Source organism: Limulus polyphemus, unplaced genomic scaffold (assembly GCF_000517525.1).
Source record: "Limulus polyphemus unplaced genomic scaffold, Limulus_polyphemus-2.1.2 Scaffold2785, whole genome shotgun sequence".
Lineage (NCBI taxonomy): Eukaryota > Metazoa > Arthropoda > Merostomata > Xiphosura > Limulidae > Limulus > Limulus polyphemus.
This window is the reverse complement of record NW_013668395.1, coordinates 96559-122810: the sequence shown is the minus strand read 5'-3', so window position 1 is coordinate 122810 and position 26252 is coordinate 96559. Positions and strand designations below refer to the sequence as shown.

The following is a 26252-nucleotide window of genomic DNA, read 5'->3' as shown; positions in this document are numbered from 1 at the left end:
TATTCTGCGCTTAGATAACTTTAATAATACATCTTATCACTCTCGTCTAATGGTAGTATTTATTCATTATTTGGAAGTAAGTGTAATAAAATGTAAATTATTACATTTAATATTCTGCGCTTAGATAACTTTAATAATACATCTTATCACTCTCATCTAATGGTAGTATTTATTCATTATTTCTCGTATAATTAGTCACGTTTTTCCTACATGAATTTTCAAATTCGTGATTAATATATTATAATTGAAGAATTTAAGTTTTTGAAATTTTGTAACTGTAATCCTAAAGGTACTTCAGTTGTTTTTATAATGTTAGGGGGGCATTTGGCATTAATGCGTTGCACAGACCACATTTCAGAGCATATATTATACGTAACAAGCGTAAGAAACAATTATAACTCCAAAATATATTTGAAAGTACAATAAAACTTCTAAAATCGCTGTAAGAGAAATAATTCCGTATAAAATTAAGCCAAACAACTTTTGACGGGGATGGGGACAGGAAACGTTCGACCAAACAACTTTTGACGGGGATGGGGGACAGGAAACGTTCGACCAAACAACTTTTGACGGGGATGGTGACAGGAATTCATCGTTGATTTGATGCTTCATTTCAAAAACTGCCAAGTTTGGGGTTTTTGTTTAGGTAACAGTAATTCAAATGTATTGTTGAGAAGCAATATTGTCTTCCCAGTAAAGATCATTTGATACAACTGTTTTTTTTTCTTTGCGGCGGCTTTAACAATTTTTTTTTTATTTTATTCATTTTTGTAGGTTTATCTAATTTATACGTAAGAATAAAAGTAGGGATAATAATGTAAAAATAAGTTCATGGTTTTAAAATGCTGTAGATTAAAAATTTTAATTATTTTTGTTTGTTAGTTAGTTTTATAATACTAATTCTAATACTGGTCTTAGCGGAGATTACCACTACAAATTGATTTATTGCACTGTCACTAAATGTTGCCTTGTCATATGGTGTGTCACGTCTAATCTATTTGTATTAGAATCTATTTTAAAAGTGTTTTTTTTTGTTAAATTTGTGCAAGCTGTTATCGTTTCTAATCCTACAGTGAAAGTAAAATTGCTTGAGTAAGTACAATAAAAATTTGCATTCTTACAGTATTAATGCCTCGAAATTAGTGACATAAAGCTACTCAAGTATTAATATTACGGTTAAGTATTCTTAAAACTACGACTTCTGGGTATGTATTATTTGTTTTGAAGAATGAAAATCGAAGGAAACCTATAAAGTCATAAATTAAACAGTACCAAGAATTAACAAGACTTGATGATAGTTTCTGGACGGTGAAGGATGAAATAGATTAGGAAAGGAAATCTAGTATCATACAATCGAATCATGTATGTCAGCATCAATAATACATGTAGGTGGGAAGAATACATCTCTTCTTCTAAATAAAAAAAAGTTTCTTTAATTTTAACTGTGTCCACTAACTAACCAGATATATAAACATATCGGATATTTGATTTTGTTTTGTTTTCAGAGCAAGTTTAGTACCCTTTCTTTGGGCTTCAAGACGGATAAGCTAACTTTAAGCAAAAGAATAGAACTTCAACAACGCCAAAGAGACACTGCCGAGACGAACGTGGAAAATGAAACAAAAGCTCTGAAAGAATACCTTAATGTAAGAATGTGCATTAAAGAAAGTACCAAAGTTAGGATCTTACGTAAAGCTTGTTTATAATAGATGTTGTACTGACATGTCGTAACTACTTTCAAAGAAGTTGTCAAATTTAGGATGGTTTAATATTGTACATTTTGCGTATCGTAAAATCAGTAATTTTTTTTGCTAGTTTGTGAAAGATAATTCTTTCAAACTCTTGAGTTTAGTATACATCTGAATGAAATAAGTACACAAAATGATGTAAATCAGTTATGTGCGCTTAGGAGAGTTTAATTTAAGTGTTAATTTTTTTTTTTCTTATTGAAAGGAAAAGTTGTTAATTTCTCTGGCGTGAGATTTGTTTTTCTACAATAGAACTAATTTCTTTCTGAAGGTATTAAACCAGCTTAGCACCACGCATGAGATGAGAGAGTTGATTAGCAAGATTCAACAACAGGTAGATGTGGTGCACCGGTCCACCTGTCGCGTGTCTAGTCGCGCCGAAATATATGGCGCTGTCCAACAGGTTTGAGAACTTCCACTCTATCATTAAGTTAAAAGTTATGATTGTTTATAATTATGAATTGGTCACTGCTTAAAATAACGTAAAACGTGATTCCCAAACCTACATCCGACGTGACACTGGAATAAAACGTAGTATGTTACTATGGCAACAGCACAGCTCGTCGCATTCCTAAAATACTGTAAAAAAAAAAATGTAGAAGTAATCAACCACTCTCCCCACAGACACAGACAGAAACGATATAAACCATACTAATTATTCTTCTGAAAAATGACTGCCTAGTCAGTCAACTTCTCGTTCATTACTGTAGAAAAACATCAACCCTCTTGTTAAGATTCTGGTTTAAATTGGGAATACGTAAAAGAATAAATTCCCATAAATCTGATTAAGGCTATCATTTTTCACCTTTTTTTTTTTACCCTTTCTAATTGTAATTCAAAGAAACTTTATGAATATGATGCCATTTCAAAATCATAGGATTTATACCAACCTCCACAAAAGAATGATCTCTATGGCAGTAAGTGGTAGTTCTGTACAGAAAGAAACAACGTCTTAAGTCCATTTTTCAAAGTCTCAGTTAACATTTTTACTTGTTCACTCACTTAGAATGGTTGAGTTTCAAAGCGAAACGATAGGCGAGATATAATAAAACAAAACTGTGCACTTCATCGCGAGATAGTTATCATGAACCACGCTAGTGGTTCACAGTGAGAATCGCAAGGAATTTCACAAAACCCTAATGGAAAAAAATCTGGTCAAAACGGCCCGTTTGTAATTCTTCTTGTTATTCTCTTGCCGACCGACAACAAAAACAGCTTGGTAGATTGCACCAAAATCTTTTGTAGAATACTAAATAAGGTACTATGAAGGCGATAGGGATATTGAAAAGTTGATTTGTTTCTTCTATATTTTACATAAGCTAAAAAAACATTATAATTGTGTTGTAAACAATGTTATCATTACCCCTTGAAGTTAACTACCTACAAATATATATGGTGTTCCTTTTAAAAGTTGAAGTAAAAGGTGATACTCGATACTTCGTACACTACATGTTATGTATGAAGTGAAAGAGTATAAAAAAATTCAATGCACATGATATTAAATCTTGTTGCGCGCGCGCGCACACACACACACACACATGGAATAATTGTAATTACTTAAGACATGAATGAATGTTTAGATGTTTCAGACGTATGTTTTATTTGAAAAAAAACTGCTTTTCTAATGGAAACTGATGTAACAGTTAGGTAACAGCATGAGCCAAAATAGGCGTTTGTAGTTTGAGTAAATCATGTCTACAGTATCTCCGGCCTTGTTTCCTTACTTTTTTATAATCCCTATTTGCAGGTTTTTAAATTCCCGATTTTTTTTAATATTATTTATCATGTTTCTTAAGAATAGAGTACAAACAGTATCTGTTCAAAATCTGCCGTACATAGATAGTTGAAAAATTCTTCCTTATTAAAATAAATATTCAAACGTAGTAACTCTTCTCACAATGCTCTATATGATTAGTAGCTTTTTTTAAAGGTTTATACTTGTTCTACTTGGATAATACTGAAAAAGTTCACATTATTCCGCTTGAGTTGGAATGTTGTAGCTTTTTCTTTTAATCCAGCATTGTATTAATCCGAGGTAATCCAGCGTAGCATTAATCTGAGTTCTACTTGGATAATACTGAAAAAGTTCACATTATTCCGCTTGAGTTGGAATGTTGTAGCTTTTTCTTTTAATCCAGCATTGTATTAATCCGAGGTAATCCAGCGTAGCATTAATCTGAGTTCTAGTTGGATAATACTGAAAAAATTTACATTCTTCCGCTTGAGTTGGAATGTTGTAGCTTCTTCTTTTAATCCAGCATTGTATTAATCCGAGTTAATCCAGCGTTGCATTAATTTGAGTTAAGTGCCCAATAGTTGAAATATGCTTAAAAGAACTAAAAAGATATAAAAGAAAATACATATATATACATAGTTATTTTAGTACTGATATTATTTATACACAAACACGTACGTTAACACGCGCAAATATTTATATACAAACATAGTTATTCTTAAAATACAAGTTTTCTGGGTGCATTCAACAGCTTATAAGAATTTTAATTAACGAGCTCTATCACTTTCGTTATTTGATCGAAACTTATAAACTTAAGCCGTGTAGTTTCGGTTTTAAAAGCCTTTATATTTATTTATTTTATAGGATCCTTTCAATAAATTGTGTTAAATTCCACACAGGAAGAAAGAATGAATCGAGCCTTTGAAGTTATGGTCATGTACGTCGAGAACCTTAAACGAGTGTACGAGAAGGAGCACCAGGAGTTAGAGGAGACTCGACGTTTGTTAATAGAGAATCGTCTGCTGCCTAGCAACAGTAGTGAAGCCGGAAATGATGAGTCCAAAATGTTACGTTCACTCAGGTCAATGTCTATTGGTGGAGGTGGAAAAACTGTGAGTTTTACTTTCACAAAATAACTATTTCAAAAACGTCAAATATGTATTTCATTGTACTTGATGAGTAATGCATTATATTGTGTTCTATAAAATGTTGTATTGTGTACTGTTTCGTATCTATGTAAGCTCCATGTGCTTGTAAAAACTCAATTTTTTTTTAATCGCACATAAAAGTCTGATAAAACGTAAACAACAAATCAAGTAACGGGTATTGTTAATAAACTACACGCGCAAATTCCTGAAAACATTCACCTACAAGCATCTTATTAACTTAAAATGTATTATTTTTCGGTTTCTAATTGACTCCATATATATAAATTCTCTTCAGCATTCAAAATGTCATTTTAATTGTGAAACGGATGAAAATGTTTAACTTAACACTTGTAAAAGTAACTTAAGAGAACGCAAAGTGTATGTTAAGTACTAGATAGTAGGTGTAAACAATGTATCTGTTCTGACGATACATCTCTGTATTCCAGTGTAGCCTTTTCCATAATACTTTAACTACTACACATAACGAAACGATTAATTAGAATTAAAACTCAAGTTTTCAAGTCGCTCGAGAATGTTAATTTAATGATTTCATGCCTTTGTGTTCTGTATAATACTGTTCCCTGGATCTTGGTATTTTAACTAGTCCGTATTGTACGAATTATCTTAAGTTACACATTGTTCGTGCAATGAAGATGGTGCGTTGCATTCTTGCTTTGTATTAGCTTTTGGTATGTTTAAAGCTCTTGTCAAACTCCAAGTTAAAGTGATGGAAATTAAAAACAAAGGTTCCTGTCAAAAATATATTAAAGCAACGTTGTTGTTGTGTTCTGTTTAACAAACATTTTCAGATTATGACGTGTGGGGTAATCAATGAAACTATTTAATTTACGGACTTGTTCCTAGTGACAGTTTCAAAACATCTTGAACACTAACAATTTCTTCTCTAACATAGACACACTTATATTTTCTGTTGTCTTAAATCAAAGTATATTTAATGACATAGTTTTGGTCACAGTGACTTGTACGATTCACTGTAATAAAAGCAAGCTCCTGTTAGTTTTGTTTGTCTGTATAGCTTTTACTTCTGTCAACGCTTAGTATCTTCACTACAACGCCTTCTTTTTTTTTTTTTTTTGGGTGTCTGTCAGATAAAATATTTGTGGTTTGTTGATGTAAATGTCTAGACATCCTCCGCTACTTTCTGCGTGTCAGTATGTTCAAGACCTGCTACAGGTAACTATGTTTTTGTGTTCATTCATTGCTCAGTGTGTTTAATTCTTTGTAGTTTTTTTACTTTTTAAATTGGTTAACTTTCTCATTTTACTTTTTTCTGAATTTAGTTCAATATTTAAAATACTGTAAAATTTCGTTAAGAACTGTTATGGCTTACAGTTTTGAGAACAACGAAAGTTAGCTTGTTAACTTAAAAGCTACTTACAAAATTTAAATTGTAAATAAAATTGTGTAAGAATTTAGTGTGGAGAAATATATGTATACTATTGTTACTTTGGAATACTAGTGTTAGGAAAACTTCCTACTATTAATCAATGTGACAGGATGTGTTTCCTGTCTCATGTTTCTGGGTGTATTGTGCATTTATGTGTAACAATATGTTTTAGTAAATATATTTTAGAATGGTATGCACATTACATCTGTAGTTTTTATAGCTATAAAGAGGGTTTGGGGGGTGTAGGGAAGAGTTTCGGGAGATTTAAAGTTAATTTTCATATTTTTAACATCATAAATGGGGCTCTTCCTAGTAAAAATAACTTACTAATAGTAATCAGCTTCGATGTAGTTTAGAAACTAACAAATAATTGGAAGAAAGTTCTGGGTTTACATAATATACTAAAATAATAACATTAGTTTAAAATGCACTTATAAGTTATTCATGAAATAGGCTAGTCACGTATACGGTTTTTCAACAAAATTTTTATAAAGTATATTATATCTTAAACAAAAAAATCGTTGTTTATTTTTGAATATTCAATCATCAAAAGTTTTGTTGTTTTGCTATTTTTTTGAAACTCTTAAATATAAAGGAATTAACGCATTAAACGTTTATAAATTATTAAATTATGTATTCAGCGTTAAAAGAACAGAAAAAAAGAGCAATTATACACGTCTTTCTATTACTTTGTCAGGACGTATGCAGTGGATCTTTATATTTTGATTGTTTTGTGACTATGGTGTAATTCTTTAACATTGATTAATTGTTGTTGTTTTTATTATTAGATGCATGGTGTATCACATCATTACCTTATGCATGCTACAAAAGAGGTAAACATAACTAATTACAATTTATTGTATTTTCTGAGTACCTTGTTTGGTCTACAAACCGGGGAATTGTAAAAGTCCTTTTCTGTTAACACTTTATGCTTGTCGATTTGATAGCCGCGTACTTGTACATAACAGTGTAAGTAAATCAAATCAGTAATTCAAAAGCGCCTTTCCCTCACTGAACCAAATTCGTTATGTCTTTTGGAATTTCAACATGGTTTGTAGTTTCCCTTCTAGTAGTTCATGAAGTGCATGGTTAACAGTAAGCGCTGATATTCAGTTAAGTGTTTTAGAATCTGAAAAATCGTCAAATTTAAAGATTACCGAAATGCTGTTGGTCTATCTACTTTCTTTAAAGCTATCGTAAAACTGTGACTGATAGGAGAATTCTTTGAGTTTTATCACTTATCTTACTTAAGCTTATGTTCAGAAATAAAATAACTTTCCCGCCAGTATTTTAAATAGGTTCTTTGTTGATATAGCAACGGCTTAGGAATAGGTGATTGAAGTGGGAAAATGAAATTAATACCAAATAAAACGATAACGTAAGATTTATATGACAACCTCTATTTATTAGTTAGTGTTTCTTATCATTAATTTACTGAGGTTAGTAACCTTCAATTTAGATAAACAAAATAAACCATATTCATCATATCAAAAGTAACTTCTTTTTTTTCAATTTGGTACCAACTTTCAGTTTAGCCTACCAATGGTAACAGTTGTAAAATTAGGTTATAAAAGTATATATGCATCCGAGTTAAACCTGTGTTCGTTTATGTAGATAATTATCTCCTTTAGTCACACATGATAACAGCAAACTCGTACCATTTTTTTTTCTCCTTCCAGGCTAGCCTCAGAAGAGCCAGTTTTTCTACTTTGCATCATCATTATTTACCTATTGACAGATCACATGGTTCTATAATTACAAATGGTGTGGTAAGAGCTAAAATAAGGGAATTTTCGTTACCACAGTTCTGCTTATGTTTTTATCAGAATTTCGAAATTTTCAGCACAAAGAATTTTTGAAAGTCGAGTCACAAAAAGCAAGAATGCAACCACCTTTTAATTAGAAAAAATTTACGTATATTTGAATATGTATATGTTAGTTTAAGTTTGGTTTAACATCTGGTTTGGATAAACTCAAACAATTAATTTATCATTTGTAATAGTTGCATGGTAGCATTTTGTATTTTAGTTGGTAAAACAGCGCTAATGATAACTAAAATGTGATATTTATTTCATATATTCACACAATAAAACGTTCAATTTCTATTTATACTATGGTTAACTAAAAATATTTGAAAATAATAATAGCATACTGACGCTGCAGCCTAATGATGAAGTCTAAAGAAATCAAACCAGAAACTGGAACACTTTACTTTTAAGAACACAAATTAACTGTCGTAGATGGATGTTTACTCACTGAATCAGTTTCTAGCCTCATATTCATGCAATATGCGCATTAAATACTAATGGTGAAAATGATTTTGCTGTAATTTTCAAACTTGATATAATAATATTTTCTGGCCCAAACAAAACTACGTAATTAAAACTGAAAAGAAATTAATATATATTAATTTATATTTATATATAGCAAGACGAGTTAGTTTTACAATCCTTTACCACATCTCATTCTCATATTTATTTGTGCTTGTTGTTCTTGGAAATATATTGGATCTTCCACTAGGTGGCATTCTAATTAAAATAAAAAGAAAATGCAACTTTTGACCACGAAACTTTAACTATCCACTAACTATTTAAATGTAATGTTCGAATTTAATCTCATCTTTTATTGTTGTGAATAAATCTTAGAATAAAGTGTGGTTTAAGATTCTTGAAACCGGCCTTAGAATAATCTAAATTTGGTTTGCCCCCTATATTTTCGTAACAGCTGTACTTGTATCAACTCTGGCTTATTTGCAGTCCTGACTTTACCATAGTAATCACACCCGAAACCGTATTTATGGTATAGATTTGAAAATACACGGGCTTTTTTAATTTCTTATAACTCTTCGTTGGTATAAAAAATAAATAAAAAAATATGTAAAAACGTGTTAGGATACGTTAACAATAGTGTTAAAATTTTCTGACATTCTTGATTTATTACATGCCAGCGTAAAGGGAAATCTTCACTTGCCAAATAGGGTGAGTATATTATAAATTTAGTTTATTGTTGTTGTTATTGTGTTTCGTTAGTAGAAGCATTCATTAATTGAAAGTTTCAGTTTACTAGCCAGAAATAGGTTAATCTTCTGTATTAACATACGATAGAGTTATCAATTACATCGCGTTTGTAGAAACCCACATTTGTATTATTTTCAAAAGCTTTCGTGTGATCTTTTGTTTGTTTCACAATTGTAAATTTCTATAATTTAGGAGGTTATATTAAATACTGAAGTGAGCGTGCTACATTTATTCCCGTATGTACAAAACCTTCAACTTAAAACATCAGAAACAAAATCAGAAGCTTTGCGTCCAGTTCCCAGATCGTTGCTTAAGTTAACATATTATCATGCAATCACAAATACCAAATAGATAGATCTGAATTGGACCAAGTGTTCTTTCCCTTAGGAATAAAGAATACTAGAAATAAAATTAACTCGTACAAAGATTTGAAAAGTCCTGTACATCAACATAGTATCTTCTTGTAAGCAACAGTTAAAATATAAACTGAGAAGGGCCAGTTTTATTCATGCTGTGAGGACAGCGGTTTTAATAAGTCCAGCCAAGTTCAAATGTCGGAAACACCAGCGGCTGTTTTTAACCAACATTCGGAACATTCAGAAGTTAAAGTGTTACCATGTTACTTAAATTGTGTAGTAAATATTTATGTCAGAATAAACAAACAGCTAAATACTACAGAAATGAAAATATATACAGTACTGTGTAAAAGTGTTAGGACAAAGCCAAAAATTAGATTTCATTCACGCTACTTTCAAAGAACAATGGAAGGTAAATCACAGGTGAAATCATAATTTTTTTTATTAATATTCATATTTAGTACAACAAAAACTCAGCGGAAGTGCTTGAGTTCAGCAAACAGTTAATATTTTTTGCCCCCCCCCCCTATGCTTTAATAACTGCAGACAGTCTTTCAGGCATTGTTGCAACATATTTAATCAAAGTGTTCTTTGGAATTTTACTCCAAATGACTTGATACACTCCAGTGAAGTTTCTTTTGAAAGTAAATTTGGATTTGTCAAGTTTTTAATCTATCAGATCACATACCTGCTCAATTGGGTTGAGATCGGGGCTCTGTTGGCCGCCATTGCATCATTTGAATGACTCCAGCACCTTCTTTCTTAGCTAAGTAATTTCTGCATAGGTTGGATGAATGTTTGGGATCATTATCTTCTTGGTAGTAAAATCCTTTCCCAATAATACACAAACCAGTTGATGATTGTTATGGACGGACGAGTCCAAGTTGGAAATATTTGGTTCAAAGCGTAGGTTGTACGTCCGGCGGAAGAAAGGTGAAAGATACTTACCTCAATGCCCAGCACTTACCATGAACTATGGTGGGAGGCAGTGTGATGCTTTTGTGGTGTTTTTCTGCTGAAGCGACAACAGATATTTGCAAAATAGATGGAATAATGGACCAGCGCAAATACCATCAGATACTGATCCATCATGGTATACCCAGTGGCCAGTTTTTGTACTTTTTAATCAATTTTAGTCTCTCTACAATATTTGGAGATCGGAGTAAAGGACTTTCTAACTGCTACACGACCAAATATTCTATTCTCGTTGAGTTTTCTTGACATTGTAAATCTGGACACTTTGTCATTTGGTACATTGTCGTTTATGTCATGCTTGAGATCAGTGGCAGTCTTCCCTATGTCCCAAAGGCTGCATAAACGAAGACACTTAACATCAGTATCATTGGGTTTAAGTGTTCTGCCTCTTCCTTTCCTATTTTCAAATTTACCTGTCTCTGTCTCACGATCTAGGGTGTATTTTACAGTGTTTGGGGAGCATTTCAAGTCCACAACAATTTGTCGGTTTTTATGAAGGTTTATTTTTGGAGTGGTATAAAATTGATTTCTTCTAGCACATACCAGTGCCATATGCTATCTTTTTTTCTATATAGTTAAGACACTGCATGGGATACCATGATAGTTATTTCAGACCTTAAATTTGATCAGTATATTCATTCAAGCAGAACCCTTATGACATGTCCTTGGTAAAAGTATATGGGAATTCTAAAAAAAATGATAAATATTCTCACCCTTGCTCATTCAGTCGTCAACAGGGATCAGTGAAGCATTACCATAGTGTTGAAATTTACATTTTATAATGACATGGAATAATTAGCCCCATAAAAAGGAAAGAATGACAAAATATTCTCTTCTATTGACACTGTTTCACAGTACTGTGTTTATATATATATATATATATATTTAACGAGTATTTTCTGCGTGAACGAATAATGATTGTTGTAATTATTGTGGAGTTTGTTATCAGCACTGATTTTAATAGCTATAAATGTATTTATTTTACGTTCGTAAAGTCAAAGTTTCTATTTAACAGAAACATTAAATGTTTATTTATTCTTAGGAAAGCCGAGGTCGCTTACTGAGTACTGTGGTCTCTGCGGTTAGTAGTTTAGGGACAACAACAGGTAATGCTAACTTATCAAATAGACTTTCAACTCATCCTTCATCCACACCACCTAAACAGTTCATGAGTAGACGTAGTTCTTTACCGGCGGCTACTGGGCCTGTGTTTGGTCTTGGTCGTTCATCGATTGCTATTTCCACACTCAACGGCAAGAGCCTACACGCGGAGGACATTCCTGAGCAAGAGTTGGACTACTGTGCTAACGGGGACGAAGGGTGATTAAATGTTTGGATGTACATTCATACATGATATGATGAGATTAAGTTAAATACTGCTACAGACCTTCAACTTACAATGCAGTTTTTCAGTGTTTTGATGTATAGTTAGTTAGCAGGGACTTCGTCAAATGATTCTCGTTATGGGCACAAATATACATTAATTCCAAGAGCTGCAGTCTAATTGAAGGTTAACAGCAAAACAAATATCATTAAGCACAGCCATAACGTCATCAAACTTACTGAACAGCTAGCTATCCTGATTCTCAGTACAATGTGAACATAACTTGTTCTTCATTGAGTTATCGTCGTAACACACGTATCTAATAAAGATGCACCATGAACAGATACGAACACACACGACATGATGTAGTTCAAGAGCTAAGACTGTACGTGCTTGCTCTATAATGATTAGATTCATAGGAGACAATCATTTCAACTTCTGATGAATTAATCACTAAGCAGTTCTTCTCAAAAGTTCCGTTTTTAAGCAACATAAAAACAAAGTGATTTCGTTTATCTAATTAGACTGACTGCAAGCGGTACTTCCTCATATTAGTTTGAAAGAATTTCGGAGACAAGTAGTGCAAAATTAACCCCGCCTGGTCACGTTTTCTGACTACGATTCTACTTTTTTTGTATTATGCTCGTTAATAAGAAAAGTAAATCATCATAAACCTTGATTGTGTGGGTGTATTCACTGATAAATATCCTAAAAGCCATGGAAATGTTACAGGAAATGCACACCACAAACTGTTTTGAATAATTTTTCATAGAAAATTATACCCGTTCTAGAGACGATAGAGCTAGGTCTATAAAACACCGATTTGAAATTTGCAGTGCAATCGAATCAGGTTTGGAAAACTTTTCCACATCCAGCGCTATAACTATTGTAGTTATGTCAATGATTACGCCTTACTTGATGGGTAGTAGGTGAGGTGTGATATCTACCCTATTAGTCCTAATATCGCTCATTGTACTCGTTAACTTTGGATAATTTATCAAAGAAGGAAGCGTTAGCCATAGAACCATTTTAATATGAATTACAGTAAATAAATATTCGGTGAAGTTTAAATAGTTTTTCAAATTTCTCACAGAATATTTATTTTTGTTTACATTAATTACTTTTGAGTTAAAGTCTAAATTTCTAGACCGCAGATCTTGAGTTTACTGTATTTGCTACCAAATTTTTAACTTGGTTTCTGGGCTGACACGTGGAGCCTGCTGGTCAAACATTAATGACCTGTCAAAAGACTTCTAAAGTCAAAAAGTGTTCACTGTTGTTAAATTGCTATTGATGGTAGAAGTGCATTAGTTATGTTTTAACATACTGTTGAATGTTAGTTTTAAGCTGTTTTTACTTTGGTAAGGGCTGCATAATTTGACATTTTACCGCATAACCATTGCATAATATTTGTTTCTGCAATTAGCAGCAGTTTTATGACGCATAATTTCATATTGTTGGCCGCATAAAATTCGGGGCCATGTATCATTTGGTGGTCCAATGCAATTGCTCATATTACGATGAATTTTCCTCGTTTACAGAAAGAAATATCTCTTGAAAAACGATTCCTCGAGCAAACTGGATCAGACCATTCAAGCAAGTAAAGATGAAAATCTGTTTATGATGAGAACACGCCGTACTGATTCAGCTGGGCAGATTTCAGCAGAGAAAAACTCCGAGTTTGAGAGGTAATGTCATCATGTTCGCATGTAATCGTACAGTTGGATACATAATGTTTACAGTGTTTAAATATGTGTGCGTGTGTGTGTGTGTATGTAGTTTACATCCAGGCTACATCACAAATCCTCGTGCTAACGTATGTTGTAGAAGCATGTTTTAAAATTTCAACACAATTTACTGGAACAAAAAAAGTACAATTTTTTTTATGTAGATGTATCTGATAGGTCAGACCAAACTAACGTTAGTCATGTGATACTTGTTAGAAGTGTTTATTGTATAGAATCTTTGAAACTTACTTTGCACGTGCATCACACAATCAAACTATACACCAAGAGACAACTGAGGGATACATTCGTTAAGAGAATACCTAATACAATAATTGTAAAACTGATTTAATAATTTATTGTTATTCGTGTTATTTTCTTAATAAAGCTTTTTTAATGTGATACTCTTATTATATTCTTAGTGACTATTGTTTTGAATTGGTCGTAAAAAAAACCTTCCAGTATAATCTAATGTAGTGATGACATAAACAGTGGAGACGTCTGGTTTTATATAAACTTAAAAACAATACGAGAATTTTAATTAACATTTGGGTCGCTAAAACTTAACTAAAGAACGAGAACATCCAGTAAAACGAAAGAACAAACAATATATATATGTTAACGAATTTTAAGCTCGGCCTAAAGAAGTTGTATATTTCTTTTATAAGGAACTCACTGAAAATATAACGGATCCATAATTTGAATATTAAGCTGTACTATACCAGTCTCGCAGCCTTTAGTAACTGACTATAAAACAATAAGGACCCTGTTACTCTCTGCTCTAGAACGTACTTTTTTTCCTGATAGTTTAGCAAGACAAATTTCCGTTAAAAGCTGCGAGGAAGTGCCATTAGAATTCGACTCCCAGAGTTCATTGGACGATGATGGATTGACGGAACAAGGAAGCGATGATGGTGGAAACTTGGGTATTCATGAACACTGGGCTGTTCGAAACAGAACATTGTAAGCATTTTAAATATTTATATTAATATAGACGATTAGATGAAATTATATATATTATCACAAAAATATTTAACAAATTATAAAACCTAAATAGTTAGCCCGATTTGATTTCTAGAGCGTCTTGAGAATCCCTAAGTTAATCCAATTCCTGTCAAACTCCCAAGTAAAATTAAACTTTAATATTTTACACACAGATTAAAACATGTTATAGTCGTCCGCCTTGCAGAGCAATAATAGTTTTTGTGTATTTCTGATTGCAAAACTTTCAAGCTTGAAGGCTGAGAAGTGATATGCAACCTGTTGCAAGTTTATTAGTGTCGCCATCTGTCCGAATTATAGTACGTCATTGTTGCCATTCGTATAAACATGCTAATTCTGTAGGCTAATAATCCCAACCTCTTGCGAATTTTAGTGTACAAAAGGATAATTGTTTTATTTAAAAATCATTTGCATATTATCCTGATTTTACTTTAAAAAAAAAACTATTAAAAGCGTAAAAGCGGGATATGTGAATTTTTTTTTGTTTTTTACTCCATAGGGATAAATCTTCTATAATTCGTAAGATTTTTTGGGAGATGAGAGAGTGGGACAACACAACTTTACAATCAAGACTTCGGCTGATCCTCAGTGTTATCCTAGTGTTGGCGGGAGTCTTCAGTATTGTAGCAACGCTTGTACCCGTCCAAGCTACTACAGCTTGCCCTCAAACATCCAACACTTCCTTCCAGAATATTCTCCGGGTTTTCTTTGGCCCTTACCTGTCCCTGACCCATAATCCTTTGTAAAGATCTAAAACGTGCATCTGATTTTGTTATTTTTCACTAATCTTTCTCTCAAATTGTATTTGGCTTTTTCTTCTTTCTTTCTTTCTTTCTCATAATTCTTTAGAAACTTTAAAAAGACACATTTTGTTTGGTTTCTACGTCTTCAAAACAATTTTTTAACGTTTTTTGTAGGGAATGAATATCTTAAAAGAATGAGTAATGCGTTAGTTTTCTCTGTCTGCTATAATGCATCCTAGTTACGTCGAAACTGTAGGAAGATCTTACTATAACAAAACCACACAGGCTTATATGTAGGCGTATTAGGAAAGGTGGTTCAGAAGTTGTATTCTGCTCTACTGTATGAATAAGACATTGTTATAGTTGCATAAAAATCTTCATGTAAATATCCTAAACACCTGTAAAATAGAATAACTTTGTATTTAAAAAGTACGTTATCATAACTGTTTTAATTTCACAAAAGTATCTAAGCCTTTGTGAGTGAGAACTTTGTTGTGATATGATGATTATTTCAAGCGTGTTATTGTAAAATAACCTTCAGTCCGATTTTGAGCTATTGCATTCATTTTCATAGTAAATATTTCACTGTGTTGTAAGACGTTTTATAACTCTAGATTATCAGCTTTATGGCAAGTGTTTCCCATGTACAATGTTAGCATCGTGAGTAAATTTGTTAAAAATAAAGAATAAAACTAGGCATTCTTTTTATATACATACATGTATGCAGGAATATTTTTTACAAACTTTACTTTTTTTTGGTTCAGTCAGTTATTTCTTAACATTGAATTCAGAAAATATAATTCGCAAATGTAATATGTGTATTAACAGTATATTTTAAGTAGGTTAATAAATTAGCAAGTATATTTAGTTTATTCTGATTTTGAAACAGTGTTTGAGTTTTAAGGTTAAATATTGCTGTAGCTTGAGACCATTTTATTCTATACTTTGTTTTGCTAGTGCTATAATTTTTATAGCAATTTTTAGTGAAAACGATAAATGGGCATTACCCAAAGTTATTGACTGTCACTTATTGCTGTTTTAATAATGGCACAAAAATATTTCTGTATGTGCCATTTAAGTCTAAACTGTAATTTCACAAAAGTGTGTGTGTGTGTGTGCACGCGCATCCGGTTATAATTGGTGAACCGCTGAACCGATTTTCACTAAACCCTTCATACTTCCTTAGGAACCCCTGGGGAGTAACATAAGGGGTTGTCGTACGGATTTCACCCCCCCTCTCTTATAACACCCACGGAGGCCCCTTCATGTCATTCCTGTGTTTTGAATGGATAAGTCAGTTAGTAACTTTTATTTTATCATAATATTTCAGGAAGTGTCTTATCTGTCTCTTTGTATAAAATTAGATTGACAAACTAAAAAGTTTTTTCACTAGTCTGTTTGATCAAACCCTACACTCACAAGTTGCACATTTTAGTAGATGAAATTTCTAATCTTTCTTAAACCTTATCTATACTAGAACTGAGAATGAATAAATAATGTTGCGCTTTTATTATTACTTCAAGAAGTTGTATTTTGTGTGTAATAAACTGCTTTTAATTATACGTGTGGGTTTTAATTTTCGATGTTATTGATCGCAGTAATTAGTTTATCAAACAAATACTGACAGCTAAACTTTGACATATAATGTTCAACTTAACTTGAGAAACCTGAGAAATGAAGGCTTCGGAAACTGATGATGGAATAAGTAAAGACAAAAAAAAATTACCAGTTAGTGAGCTAATGCTATAAGAAAGTGAATTACGTGAAAACCTGTACACTTACAGGCCAAAGGACCCTACATAACATTTAGAACATTCCCTATTTTTGCTTACTCGAAATGAGCAATCTTGTGATGTGTTGTGTGATTGCGTAAGTATTAAAAATGCAGGTCACATTATAGTTCCTAAGAATCTAAGACTCTGAGTAAGAGCAAGTGTCTTTCTACCCTTCAAGGAAGCATGACGGTGAGTGCCAATTGTTGAAAAACACGTGTAATCGGTTTGGGTTTGTTTTGAATTTCGCGCAAAGCTACACGAGGCTATCTGCGCTAGCCCTCCCTAATTTAGCAGTGAAAGACTAGAGGGAAAGCAGCTTGTCATCACCACCCACCGATGGCAACTCTTTTACCAGCGAATAGTGGAATTGATCGTCACATTATAACACCCTCACGGCTGGCTGAAAGGGCGAGCATGTTCGGTGGGGCGGGGATTCGTGTAATCGGAGTTTATTAGTATTGGATTTGCAGTCAAAGAGGAACATGCATCAATAAAAATAAAAAAAAATCCTATGGATGTCTGCCACTGGTGACAGAAAAGAAGACTGAAGAGTTGGATATTCACCGGACTCTTTCCAATTGCCAAACCCTTGAATAGTAAATTCAACTATATTCAACAGTACTGTGCGAAAAGACATCGGTGAAAAGCATCATATGGCAACTGACAATCGGTAGGAGAAGGGGAAATCATAGTTTCAACTATGTTTGAAACACAAACTGCACACGCAGGATAAATGGAAACGTTTAATGAAGCACTTTTAACCTGGTCCTATGTTAAAGTTGGTGACACTTGTGCTGGTTCGACAGTGCAAGTCTCTGTAGGTTGTGTGATAGTGTAGGGAACGTTTCCGTGACAGTATTCAACCATTTATTTCTACAGGGTGTTTCAGAAGTCGATGAATATAATCGAGGAATTTTGTAATACTTTTTTATTTCTTTGTCTCTTAAATAAAGATTATTGGTGAACACTTAAAGTTGATGCAGATTGAACGTCTTCAGCACTGTATTTATTTTGAGAATACTCTGTGAACGTTTATGAACATTCAGCCCATTACAACGGACTTTTAAGACTCCCTGTATAGAAAAACAAGCAGAATTCATTGAACGTTTTTTTTTTTTACCTTGATGGACAAGAGACCTTTCAAAAACATGCTTGTTTTGTTCGAAATTAGTCCTAAGACAACGACTTCAATCATCTTCTTTGTCTATTACAATCAAAATTCCGCGAGTGAGTATCTTTTGGGCGTACTTTAAGAATTTAGTAATTATAATATGACTACTAAATCAAGACACACGGTGGTGTCGTGTGGCCAAAAAAGAAAAAATGACTCGTGGCACATAGTATGTTATTTACAGGAACCAACGATTTGCGATTTTTAGCTCTGTAACTTAGTATTCCCTCCATTAAAAATTCTGAAATTTTCACCTGTAATGCCTCCTAGTTTACTTACCTCGCATTCCAAATTTCAAGAACATCCTTGCAGCCACAACTGAGATATGCGAGCCAAAGTTCATCTGATTTTCTTCATTGTCATCTTTTACGCACCAAATTGTACGGAATTTTTAAGATTTAAAAACATACTTCCAAAACTTAGATTTTTATGAAATTTGGTACTCATTTAACATACCGTTTACTCTACGCCTGTACAAAATTTCGCGCAAATCAAACAACGTTTAACTGTTACAGTAAGAAGAACGTCAATTTTTGAAGGATTTTTGCTCAGATCTGCAGAAAAAATAGTAAATTAAATGGTTCTTAAGTTACTTACAAGAATTCCCCTGATTTTAATTTGGAAATCGACAGTTATCCAGTTTTTATTGGATCTCGATTCTTGGAATTACAGGCGAAATGAAAATCTGCTGTTATCTGGTTTTTATCGGATTTCAATTGACCAGGCCTACAACTGGAAAATATGTATACATCTTATTCTACATCCTAAATCACACTGTCTCTTCAATATGTGATAGTTTGTATATGTAAATAACAATATAATATTGTAGTTTGCCACTTTGAAAGTATTTTTTATTTTTCAGTTTCTCTGCATGGTGAACATTCAACCGATATTAGGCCACTTGATGCTTGACGTGATAAATCCGTGTACGCAAGTGTCTGTAAAATCCATGCATTTACAGCTCACACTTGAACGTGTATGAATTTTTTAGGCTTTGTTGATTACAAAAAATTGTGATGATATCCAAAACAAACGCATCCCAGCTCTGGGGGAAAAAATGGCTGCGACTAAAAGATGTGAAATCAAAATTGACGGTCAATTGATGATAATGAACATTTTAATGATGATAATTCAGACAAACATTGTGTTACAGACTCCTAAGACTATTTTTATTATTTGAATAATTTTTAGCTTAGTCTTAATAATTAAAGAATGCTTAACCGTATATGGTAAGCTGATCAAAGCAAGATATTTAGAAACTTCAAGTATAAATAAGTTTACTAACATTTTGCTTATACACCAGGACACCATTTTCCTTATGGCATGTCAATGTCGTCGCGAGAACGAGGTTAAGCGTTTTGACGAGTAAACAAAGCAGATTCTCTTCATTCATTCTACCACTAACTCTAACAATTACATAAGTCATCAGGCGGTTAAACATGGAGATCCACACACAAATATAACTTATGAAATCTCACTCCTTTCAAAGGTAAAATTTAATAGTACACGTGGGTCTTTTAAGAGTAAAATAAGATGTATAATTACAGCCCTATGGGCAATAATAGAATATTTTTAGGACTATTATAGTTAACAACCAGCTCTATACTTTACATCTGGCTGTATGTGAACAAACCTATTCCATATAATTTCGAGCTACCCCTTCCAATTATATTCTTATGTTTGTTTCAGAAAATATTTACAATACCTAGGACTTAAAACAGGATAAAATATAAACATAGGAAAAGGTTACTGCTTATATAGATGATGGTAAAGGTGGAGATTTGGTGTATCTGTATTTTCAGAAAGTATTTGACAAGGTGTCGCATAAATGGCTTGTACAAAAAAAAAATATATCTATAGCTGTGGGAGATAAGTTAGCGAATTGGATAGAAGAGTGGCTAGATGCAAAAAAGCAGAAGGTTGTTATAAATCGAGTTCAGTCATACTGGATTAATGTCACAAGTGGGGTACGTCAGTCTTAGGACCTTAGCTATTTTTGATTTGTATTAATGACATAGATGAAGGAAGGGTCAATAAATTACTTAAATTTGCTGACGATATTAAGGTATTTGGTGTTGCTAACTTCGAAAAGGATGCTGTTGCTTTACAAAAGTATTTAAATCATTTAGTGAGTTGGATGAATAAATGGCAGAGGGGTTTTTAATTATAATAAATACAAGATAGTGCATGCGGGGTTATCGTAATGTGTATTATAAGTATAATTTGGATGGGTATACCCTTAACAGTGTTTTAACCTTAATACTGTCAAATGCTTTCTGAAAATCCAGATAAATCAAATCTATACCCTTAACCTCATCTACATAAACAGTAACCTTTTCAAATAACGTCAAAAGATTTGTAAGGTAAGGTTTCCCTTAGTGAAACCATGTTGACTACCCAATAAAATTCTAAACTTTATTAAATGGATTTGTAAAGAAGCTTTTATCAGATTTTCCCACAACTGATGCAAGACTAATAGTAACAAGCCTAAACTTACTGGGTGATAATATAGTGTAACTGTGCTAATTATTGGCTTTAATGCTCTGTTATCATAATGATTCCATAATATTAACTTAAAAGCTACAAAACTTTTTCGGATAATTTGACATAAAAAGTGATTTGAATGCATACAGATGAGTATTTAAGCATATCTACCATACCATGTCAAAAGCCCAATGCTGGTTTGTTTACTCGTCAAAATATACGCGGTCAATATGGCCGCCGAACCGTCTCCTGGTGTATTCGAATAATTACGAAGTATTCTATCTATGATATAAATGTGAAAATCATTTTTTTTATAAGACTTCTTTGATGTTATTAAATTCTTTATGCAAAACCTCATTCCTTCTAGTTATTTTATATGCACGATAAAATAATAGTTTAATAATATTTTTCTTTATACTATTTAGAATCAAATTTGCAAAATTATTATTACTAATTAAAGTGTCCAGAAATTAACGTTTATAATATTGATGTTCCATTGTTAACTTTCAAAAGTAGACATAGCAGTATAAAATATTGGAGAGCTTGATCAGAGTTCTTAAAGATGGTAAATGTGTCATCCATGTACCTATGCTGGTAAAGTGGTTCAACTTTTTCGATGGGTAGGCCTGATATGGTTTGATATTAAGGCGCTCGACTAGCGATCCGCGGGTCATGGAATCGAATCCCGTCACCAAACATGTTCGGGGACGTTATAAGGTGGCGGTCAGTCCCAATTTATGTTTGTAAAGGGTAGTCCAAGCGTTGACGGTGAGTAGTATGGACTAGTTGCCTTCCCTCTAGTTTAGCTTCTAAGTTAGGGACGGCTAGCGCAGATAGCCCTCGAATAGTTTTGCGCGAAATTCAACAAACAAGCTTTGCGAGCAATTTTCTAACTACTGTTTTTTATAATCATACAGAAATAGATTGACCAAAGAAGGCACCAATCTCGAACCCATAGCAACACTGTCAATGTGATTATAAAATTTGTCATTTAGAAAAAAGTGCGATTCTTTTGTGGCGAATGTATTAATTCGAAAAAAAACTGATTTAGGAATGTTCATGTTGTGTAAATTATCATTATAAATCAGATCAGTATTTAACTGTATGATTTCTTCTAAAGATATATTTGTATATAATGATTCTATATCAAAACAGGCAAAATACACATTACTTCAAATGTCAACTGTTGTATTTCATTATAAAACTCAAAATTGCTCTTCAAAGTGTATTCATGAACCTCGGCGGGAATTCGAGAAAAACCGTCTAAAGCATAATTATAAATTCCAATGTTAGAAACTACATGTCGCAAACAGTAGCCTTCTTCAGGAACTACCGATAGTTTAATGTTCAGATACTAATCTTCATTTAGAATAACATTTTTCCTCAGTTTCAATAAGTATCTTTGCAATTTAGCTGTATCAATAGGATCATGATGCACCTTAACAAACTTAGTTGAACCACTTAAAATATCTTCAGTTATTTAAATTATTTTTCTTTATGTAAAATTAAAATATTGTTTCCTTTGTCAGATTTGAAAATTAAAATACTTTAATTTTTACTCTTCTATTTTAAAGCTCTAAATTTATCTGAACTTAAGGTAATTTTATATTCACAATAGAAAATTTTGAAAACAGTCAAACTATACCCCGAATCCGAGTTCCAGTGTTACAGAAAAATTGATCAGTTACACCAGAGAGCTGTTGAAATTGTACAAAATAATACTTAAGCTATTATGAATGCTAAATTTCAAACTATGAGATAAAACTTTCTTTTCAACATCACTCGAATAATTGCATTATCATATTGTTCTATAAACAAATTTATACGTAATTGTCACCTCAAATTATTTATTCGGTTATAGTTCATTAGTCCTTCCAATGTAGTGTTTACAGACTTCCCATATAGTTGCAGCATATTAACTATCTATATTTTACAAGCATATACAGATGTGGTATATTGATTAACATGCATCATAGTGATCATACATACATCAACTACATATTTTGTTAAACTAAACTGTTTCATATAAGACAGTATTGCTATTATACACATTTACATTCATGATGGACATAAAAATAAAAACAATATTATTGAAATTATTAATTTAAAAAGGGGAATAGGGATCGTAAAAAATACAGAAACAAGATGGCAAGCTTAAAGTGAAAATGCAGTCACAAAAATGTAAACAAGCAAGCTTAAGGTTTGAAATACAAGAAAAATAAAAAACCTGGGAATGTAAAAACATGCAAATAGGGATAGCAAACAAGGCTGAAGATACTGTAAGCATTATTTACTCAAGCTACAAATCCTGTTTTGACTCCACCAATTATAATTCTGGTTCACAGCACAGAGTCAACATAGGTGAGAACAAGCCTGGCTAAGCACATTGTCAGCCAGAGACAAAGGATGAGGAACAGGGAACCAGAAGAAAAGAAGCTTGGAGTTGAAAGGGGTGACAAAGTTGTTCATTAGAGGTGTGTCCAACTGAGAGTAAACACAACAAAAGACCACATCAAAGGCAGAACATTGTCCAACCAAAAGAGGCAGTCCACAACAAGGTTCATAGCTCCATTCACAAGAAAAACAATGAGACAGATTGGAAGAAAATGAGCTCAGAAGAGGAGGTACACAACATCCAAAAACAGAGTCTGAGACATATTGTTAGAAACAACAGTGGAATGGATCATTAGCAAGTGATCTATCAGAAGACCTAGGAAATGGGAAACGCTCAAGGAGCAGCTAGAAGTTCAAGCACGATGATGAATAGCAAACTCTCATCTTTGGTCAAAAAGGCAGACGTCAAGTTATGATTCATAGCTATGCTCCAACTTGAGGGCAATGAAGAGATGGTCTGGGAGTGGCGAGGATGATAACGGAATGTCAGATATAGGTTGGCACAGTCTAATCACCGTGATAAATCTTCAAGTAGAGGAGAAATTCACAATCGAGAACAAAGAATTCTGAGAAGGAATCCATTGATCTCACAAGGTACATTGAAGGAGGCATGTGTGAATGCCCCAAAAGAATGAGGGGTTCCAGGGAAGTCAAAGTCCCCCCTCCCCCCAAAATATTTTACACAGGATGAAAATGAGAAGCAAAAATCTTGTAGACCAGACATTCCATAGCTTGCAGGCAAAGAGAAAAAGGCAGACAAGAGTTGAATAAAATGCCTAGATTAATCAAAATATTGTGTGGGCATGAGAAAGGACTTTGATACTTGAATATATAAGGGCTAATGCTATGTCAAAGAGAAAAGCATGGAATTGGAAGACTTGATTCCAATGGATAAAACAAAAAATGTGTGGAGGATTGGAAAATTGGAAGGTGTTCAATGCATTGACCATGGTTATCCACAGATTGGGTGAAAAAGACGACCAAAGAGAAAAGAAATCCTACAAATGGAATGGTGGAAGAACCAGAAATTGGTTGTGAGATGATAAGTCAATCACCAGATGCTAGTCCACGGTCTTCTTGGGGACCATAAAGCGATCCGACACCCCATCCTTGAGATGTTGAAGATAGGGTCATATGGAGGAGAAAAGGAAATGGGGGAAGGGGAGAGAAGCGGAGAGAGAGATTCTATGGGAGATAACATGAAAAACTCAGCCAGCAGCAGAAAGCCAAGACCAACAGCTGACAAAGAGAGAGAGATGGGTACCCACTGGGCCCAACTCAACATAATAGTCATCAACAAGAAGAGCAACAAACCAGCAATCAGATAGTGGTAAGATATGGTAAAGAGAAAAGCCTGGAAGCCAGAATGGGAAAGGTAGGGTACACTGAACCAGTTGAGGAACAGGAGCCAAGGATGAGGTTGAGAAAGATTAAAAATGTGGGAAGATAATGAGGGCTGAAATCATATAAATTCAGTCTGGGTCTCCAGTGAAACATGAAAACCACTGAATACTTCAGGGTGAAGAAAGCATGCCTAACAAAGACACATACAAGAAGGTGTACAGTAATAAGGAGTACACCTAGACCTAATGAGTCCCAAACGCAGAGGAACCAAATAAGGAAGGACAGAGACAGAGAGGAGGAACAAAGCTACAAAGAGAAGGGAACAAAACTCTCCATAACATCACAGATGAAGTGTCCCCAACAAAAGGAGGATGGAAGAGAGGTAACTAGAAAATGGGGAACTACAGTGTGAAATAGCAGGAAAGGAGTATGTTCCCCAAAAAACAGATTCTAACTGCATGGAATCTAGAAAAAGAAAGGAAGAATGATTGTAAGTCAAGACACGATTGTGAGGGGGGACGAGGTGTATGAATACAAGTGTGGAGCTGTTCAAGAAAGGAAACAGTATAAACCTTAAGAAATGCAAAGGAAGAATGACAAAGCAACCCCAAGAATTGGATTCATTTGATAAAGAACGGGAAATATTAAAGGACACAGGCAAAAGATAATGAAAAAACATATCCAGTAAGAGTTTGAAAGGTTGAGGCTATTTCTAGATCAGTAAGGCATTACCCAAAACAAGTCACATTAAAATCTTCGTCCAACTAGCCACTCACAACTGAGGAGAAATAATGGTGGCTGAAAAGAAGGGCGGAGGAGGCCTAGTAAACAGGAGGTAATCCACAACACATTGAGCAAAGTCTGTAATGTTTCCAAGAGTTATTGAGCCTCCAAAAGCCATAGTAGAAATAGGGCCTGTGTGCAACTTCATCGTTCACATAGGACAAGTAGAAGTCATCACCATTAGAGAACTCATGAAAATAATTAAACCTTTTCAAACATAACCCAAATTTTCATCAAATTAAACTTGGATAAGAAATTTTGAGCATGTCTATTCAATGCTGAGGAAAATAATGAAATTATCATGAGTGCAATTGCATAGGGGCAGTTACCACACATGGAGGTTGTGTCGTTCTCCTACGTTAATTTAGGTGGTATTTAGCTCAAGGCTAGTGGCATGTAAATCTTGAGGCCTGGTTTTTAAGGCATCTGAGAGTCGTAGGTTTGAATCCTCACCACCAAACATGCTCACCCTTTCTGCTGCAGGGGTAGGGATTATTATGCAATGGTCAATCCCACTTTTCTGTTGACTAGCTGCCCCTCACTCTTGTTTCTCACTGCTAAATCAGGGATGGCTAATGCAAATTGGCCCTCATGTAGCTTTATGCACAATTCAAAACAAACCAGACCATGCAAATTTTATAGGCAAACATGCAAGGGATATAGCACTAGTGTATGAGGAGGTAAGTTATCATCTCGGAAGTAATTATTTCTACAAATTAGCATAAATTTTAAAAAATTGAAGTTTTGAAAAGTTTGTTTATTTAGCGAAAAGCTGAACAACTGGCTCTCTGTGCCATCCTTTTCCACAGAATCGAGCCCCTGAAGCTTAATGTTGAGCCACCAGGGAATACGTTATTAAAAGAAAATTGCTAAGGTATGATTATCTGTAATTAAAACATTGACTTAATTTTCGAATCTGGCAATAAAACTAAAACTAGATTCCAAGAACACTTCACAACCTTCTGTCACAATTCCTTCTATATGCTAATAGTTAATTATGAAAGTGTGAACTATACAACACTCACAAACTTAGTTTCAGGGCTATATTTAGTATAAAAACAAACAAAAAAGAAAAGCTAATGAGTGTCTTACACAAGTTTGCCAGTTTATGTAATACTAGA

General features: G+C 33.5%; 1 protein-coding gene across 6 annotated transcripts in view; it reads left to right on the top strand.

Annotated features, from left to right (window-relative positions):
• LOC106467899 (protein MRVI1-like) overlaps positions 1–16742 on the top strand; it is a 42776-nt gene extending 26034 nt beyond the window's left edge. For 4 of the 6 annotated variants that reach the window (XM_022396109.1, XM_022396108.1, XM_022396110.1 and 1 more), the window contains 9 exons: positions 1506–1646; positions 2020–2151; positions 4383–4595; positions 6828–6872; positions 7719–7808; positions 11430–11707; positions 13253–13399; positions 14243–14398; positions 14937–16742. In XM_022396109.1, coding sequence (XP_022251817.1) covers positions 1506–1646; positions 2020–2151; positions 4383–4595; positions 6828–6872; positions 7719–7808; positions 11430–11707; positions 13253–13399; positions 14243–14398; positions 14937–15183 — 1449 coding nt within the window. In that variant the 3' untranslated portion in view covers positions 15184–16742. Of the gene's footprint in view, positions 1–1505; positions 1647–2019; positions 2152–4382; positions 4596–6827; positions 6873–7718; positions 7809–11429; positions 11708–13252; positions 13400–14242; positions 14399–14936 lie in introns of those variants that run through there. The other 2 variants (XM_022396112.1, XM_013928284.2) reach the window with 2 other exon arrangements.
• Positions 16743–26252: the final 9510 nt, after the last annotated feature.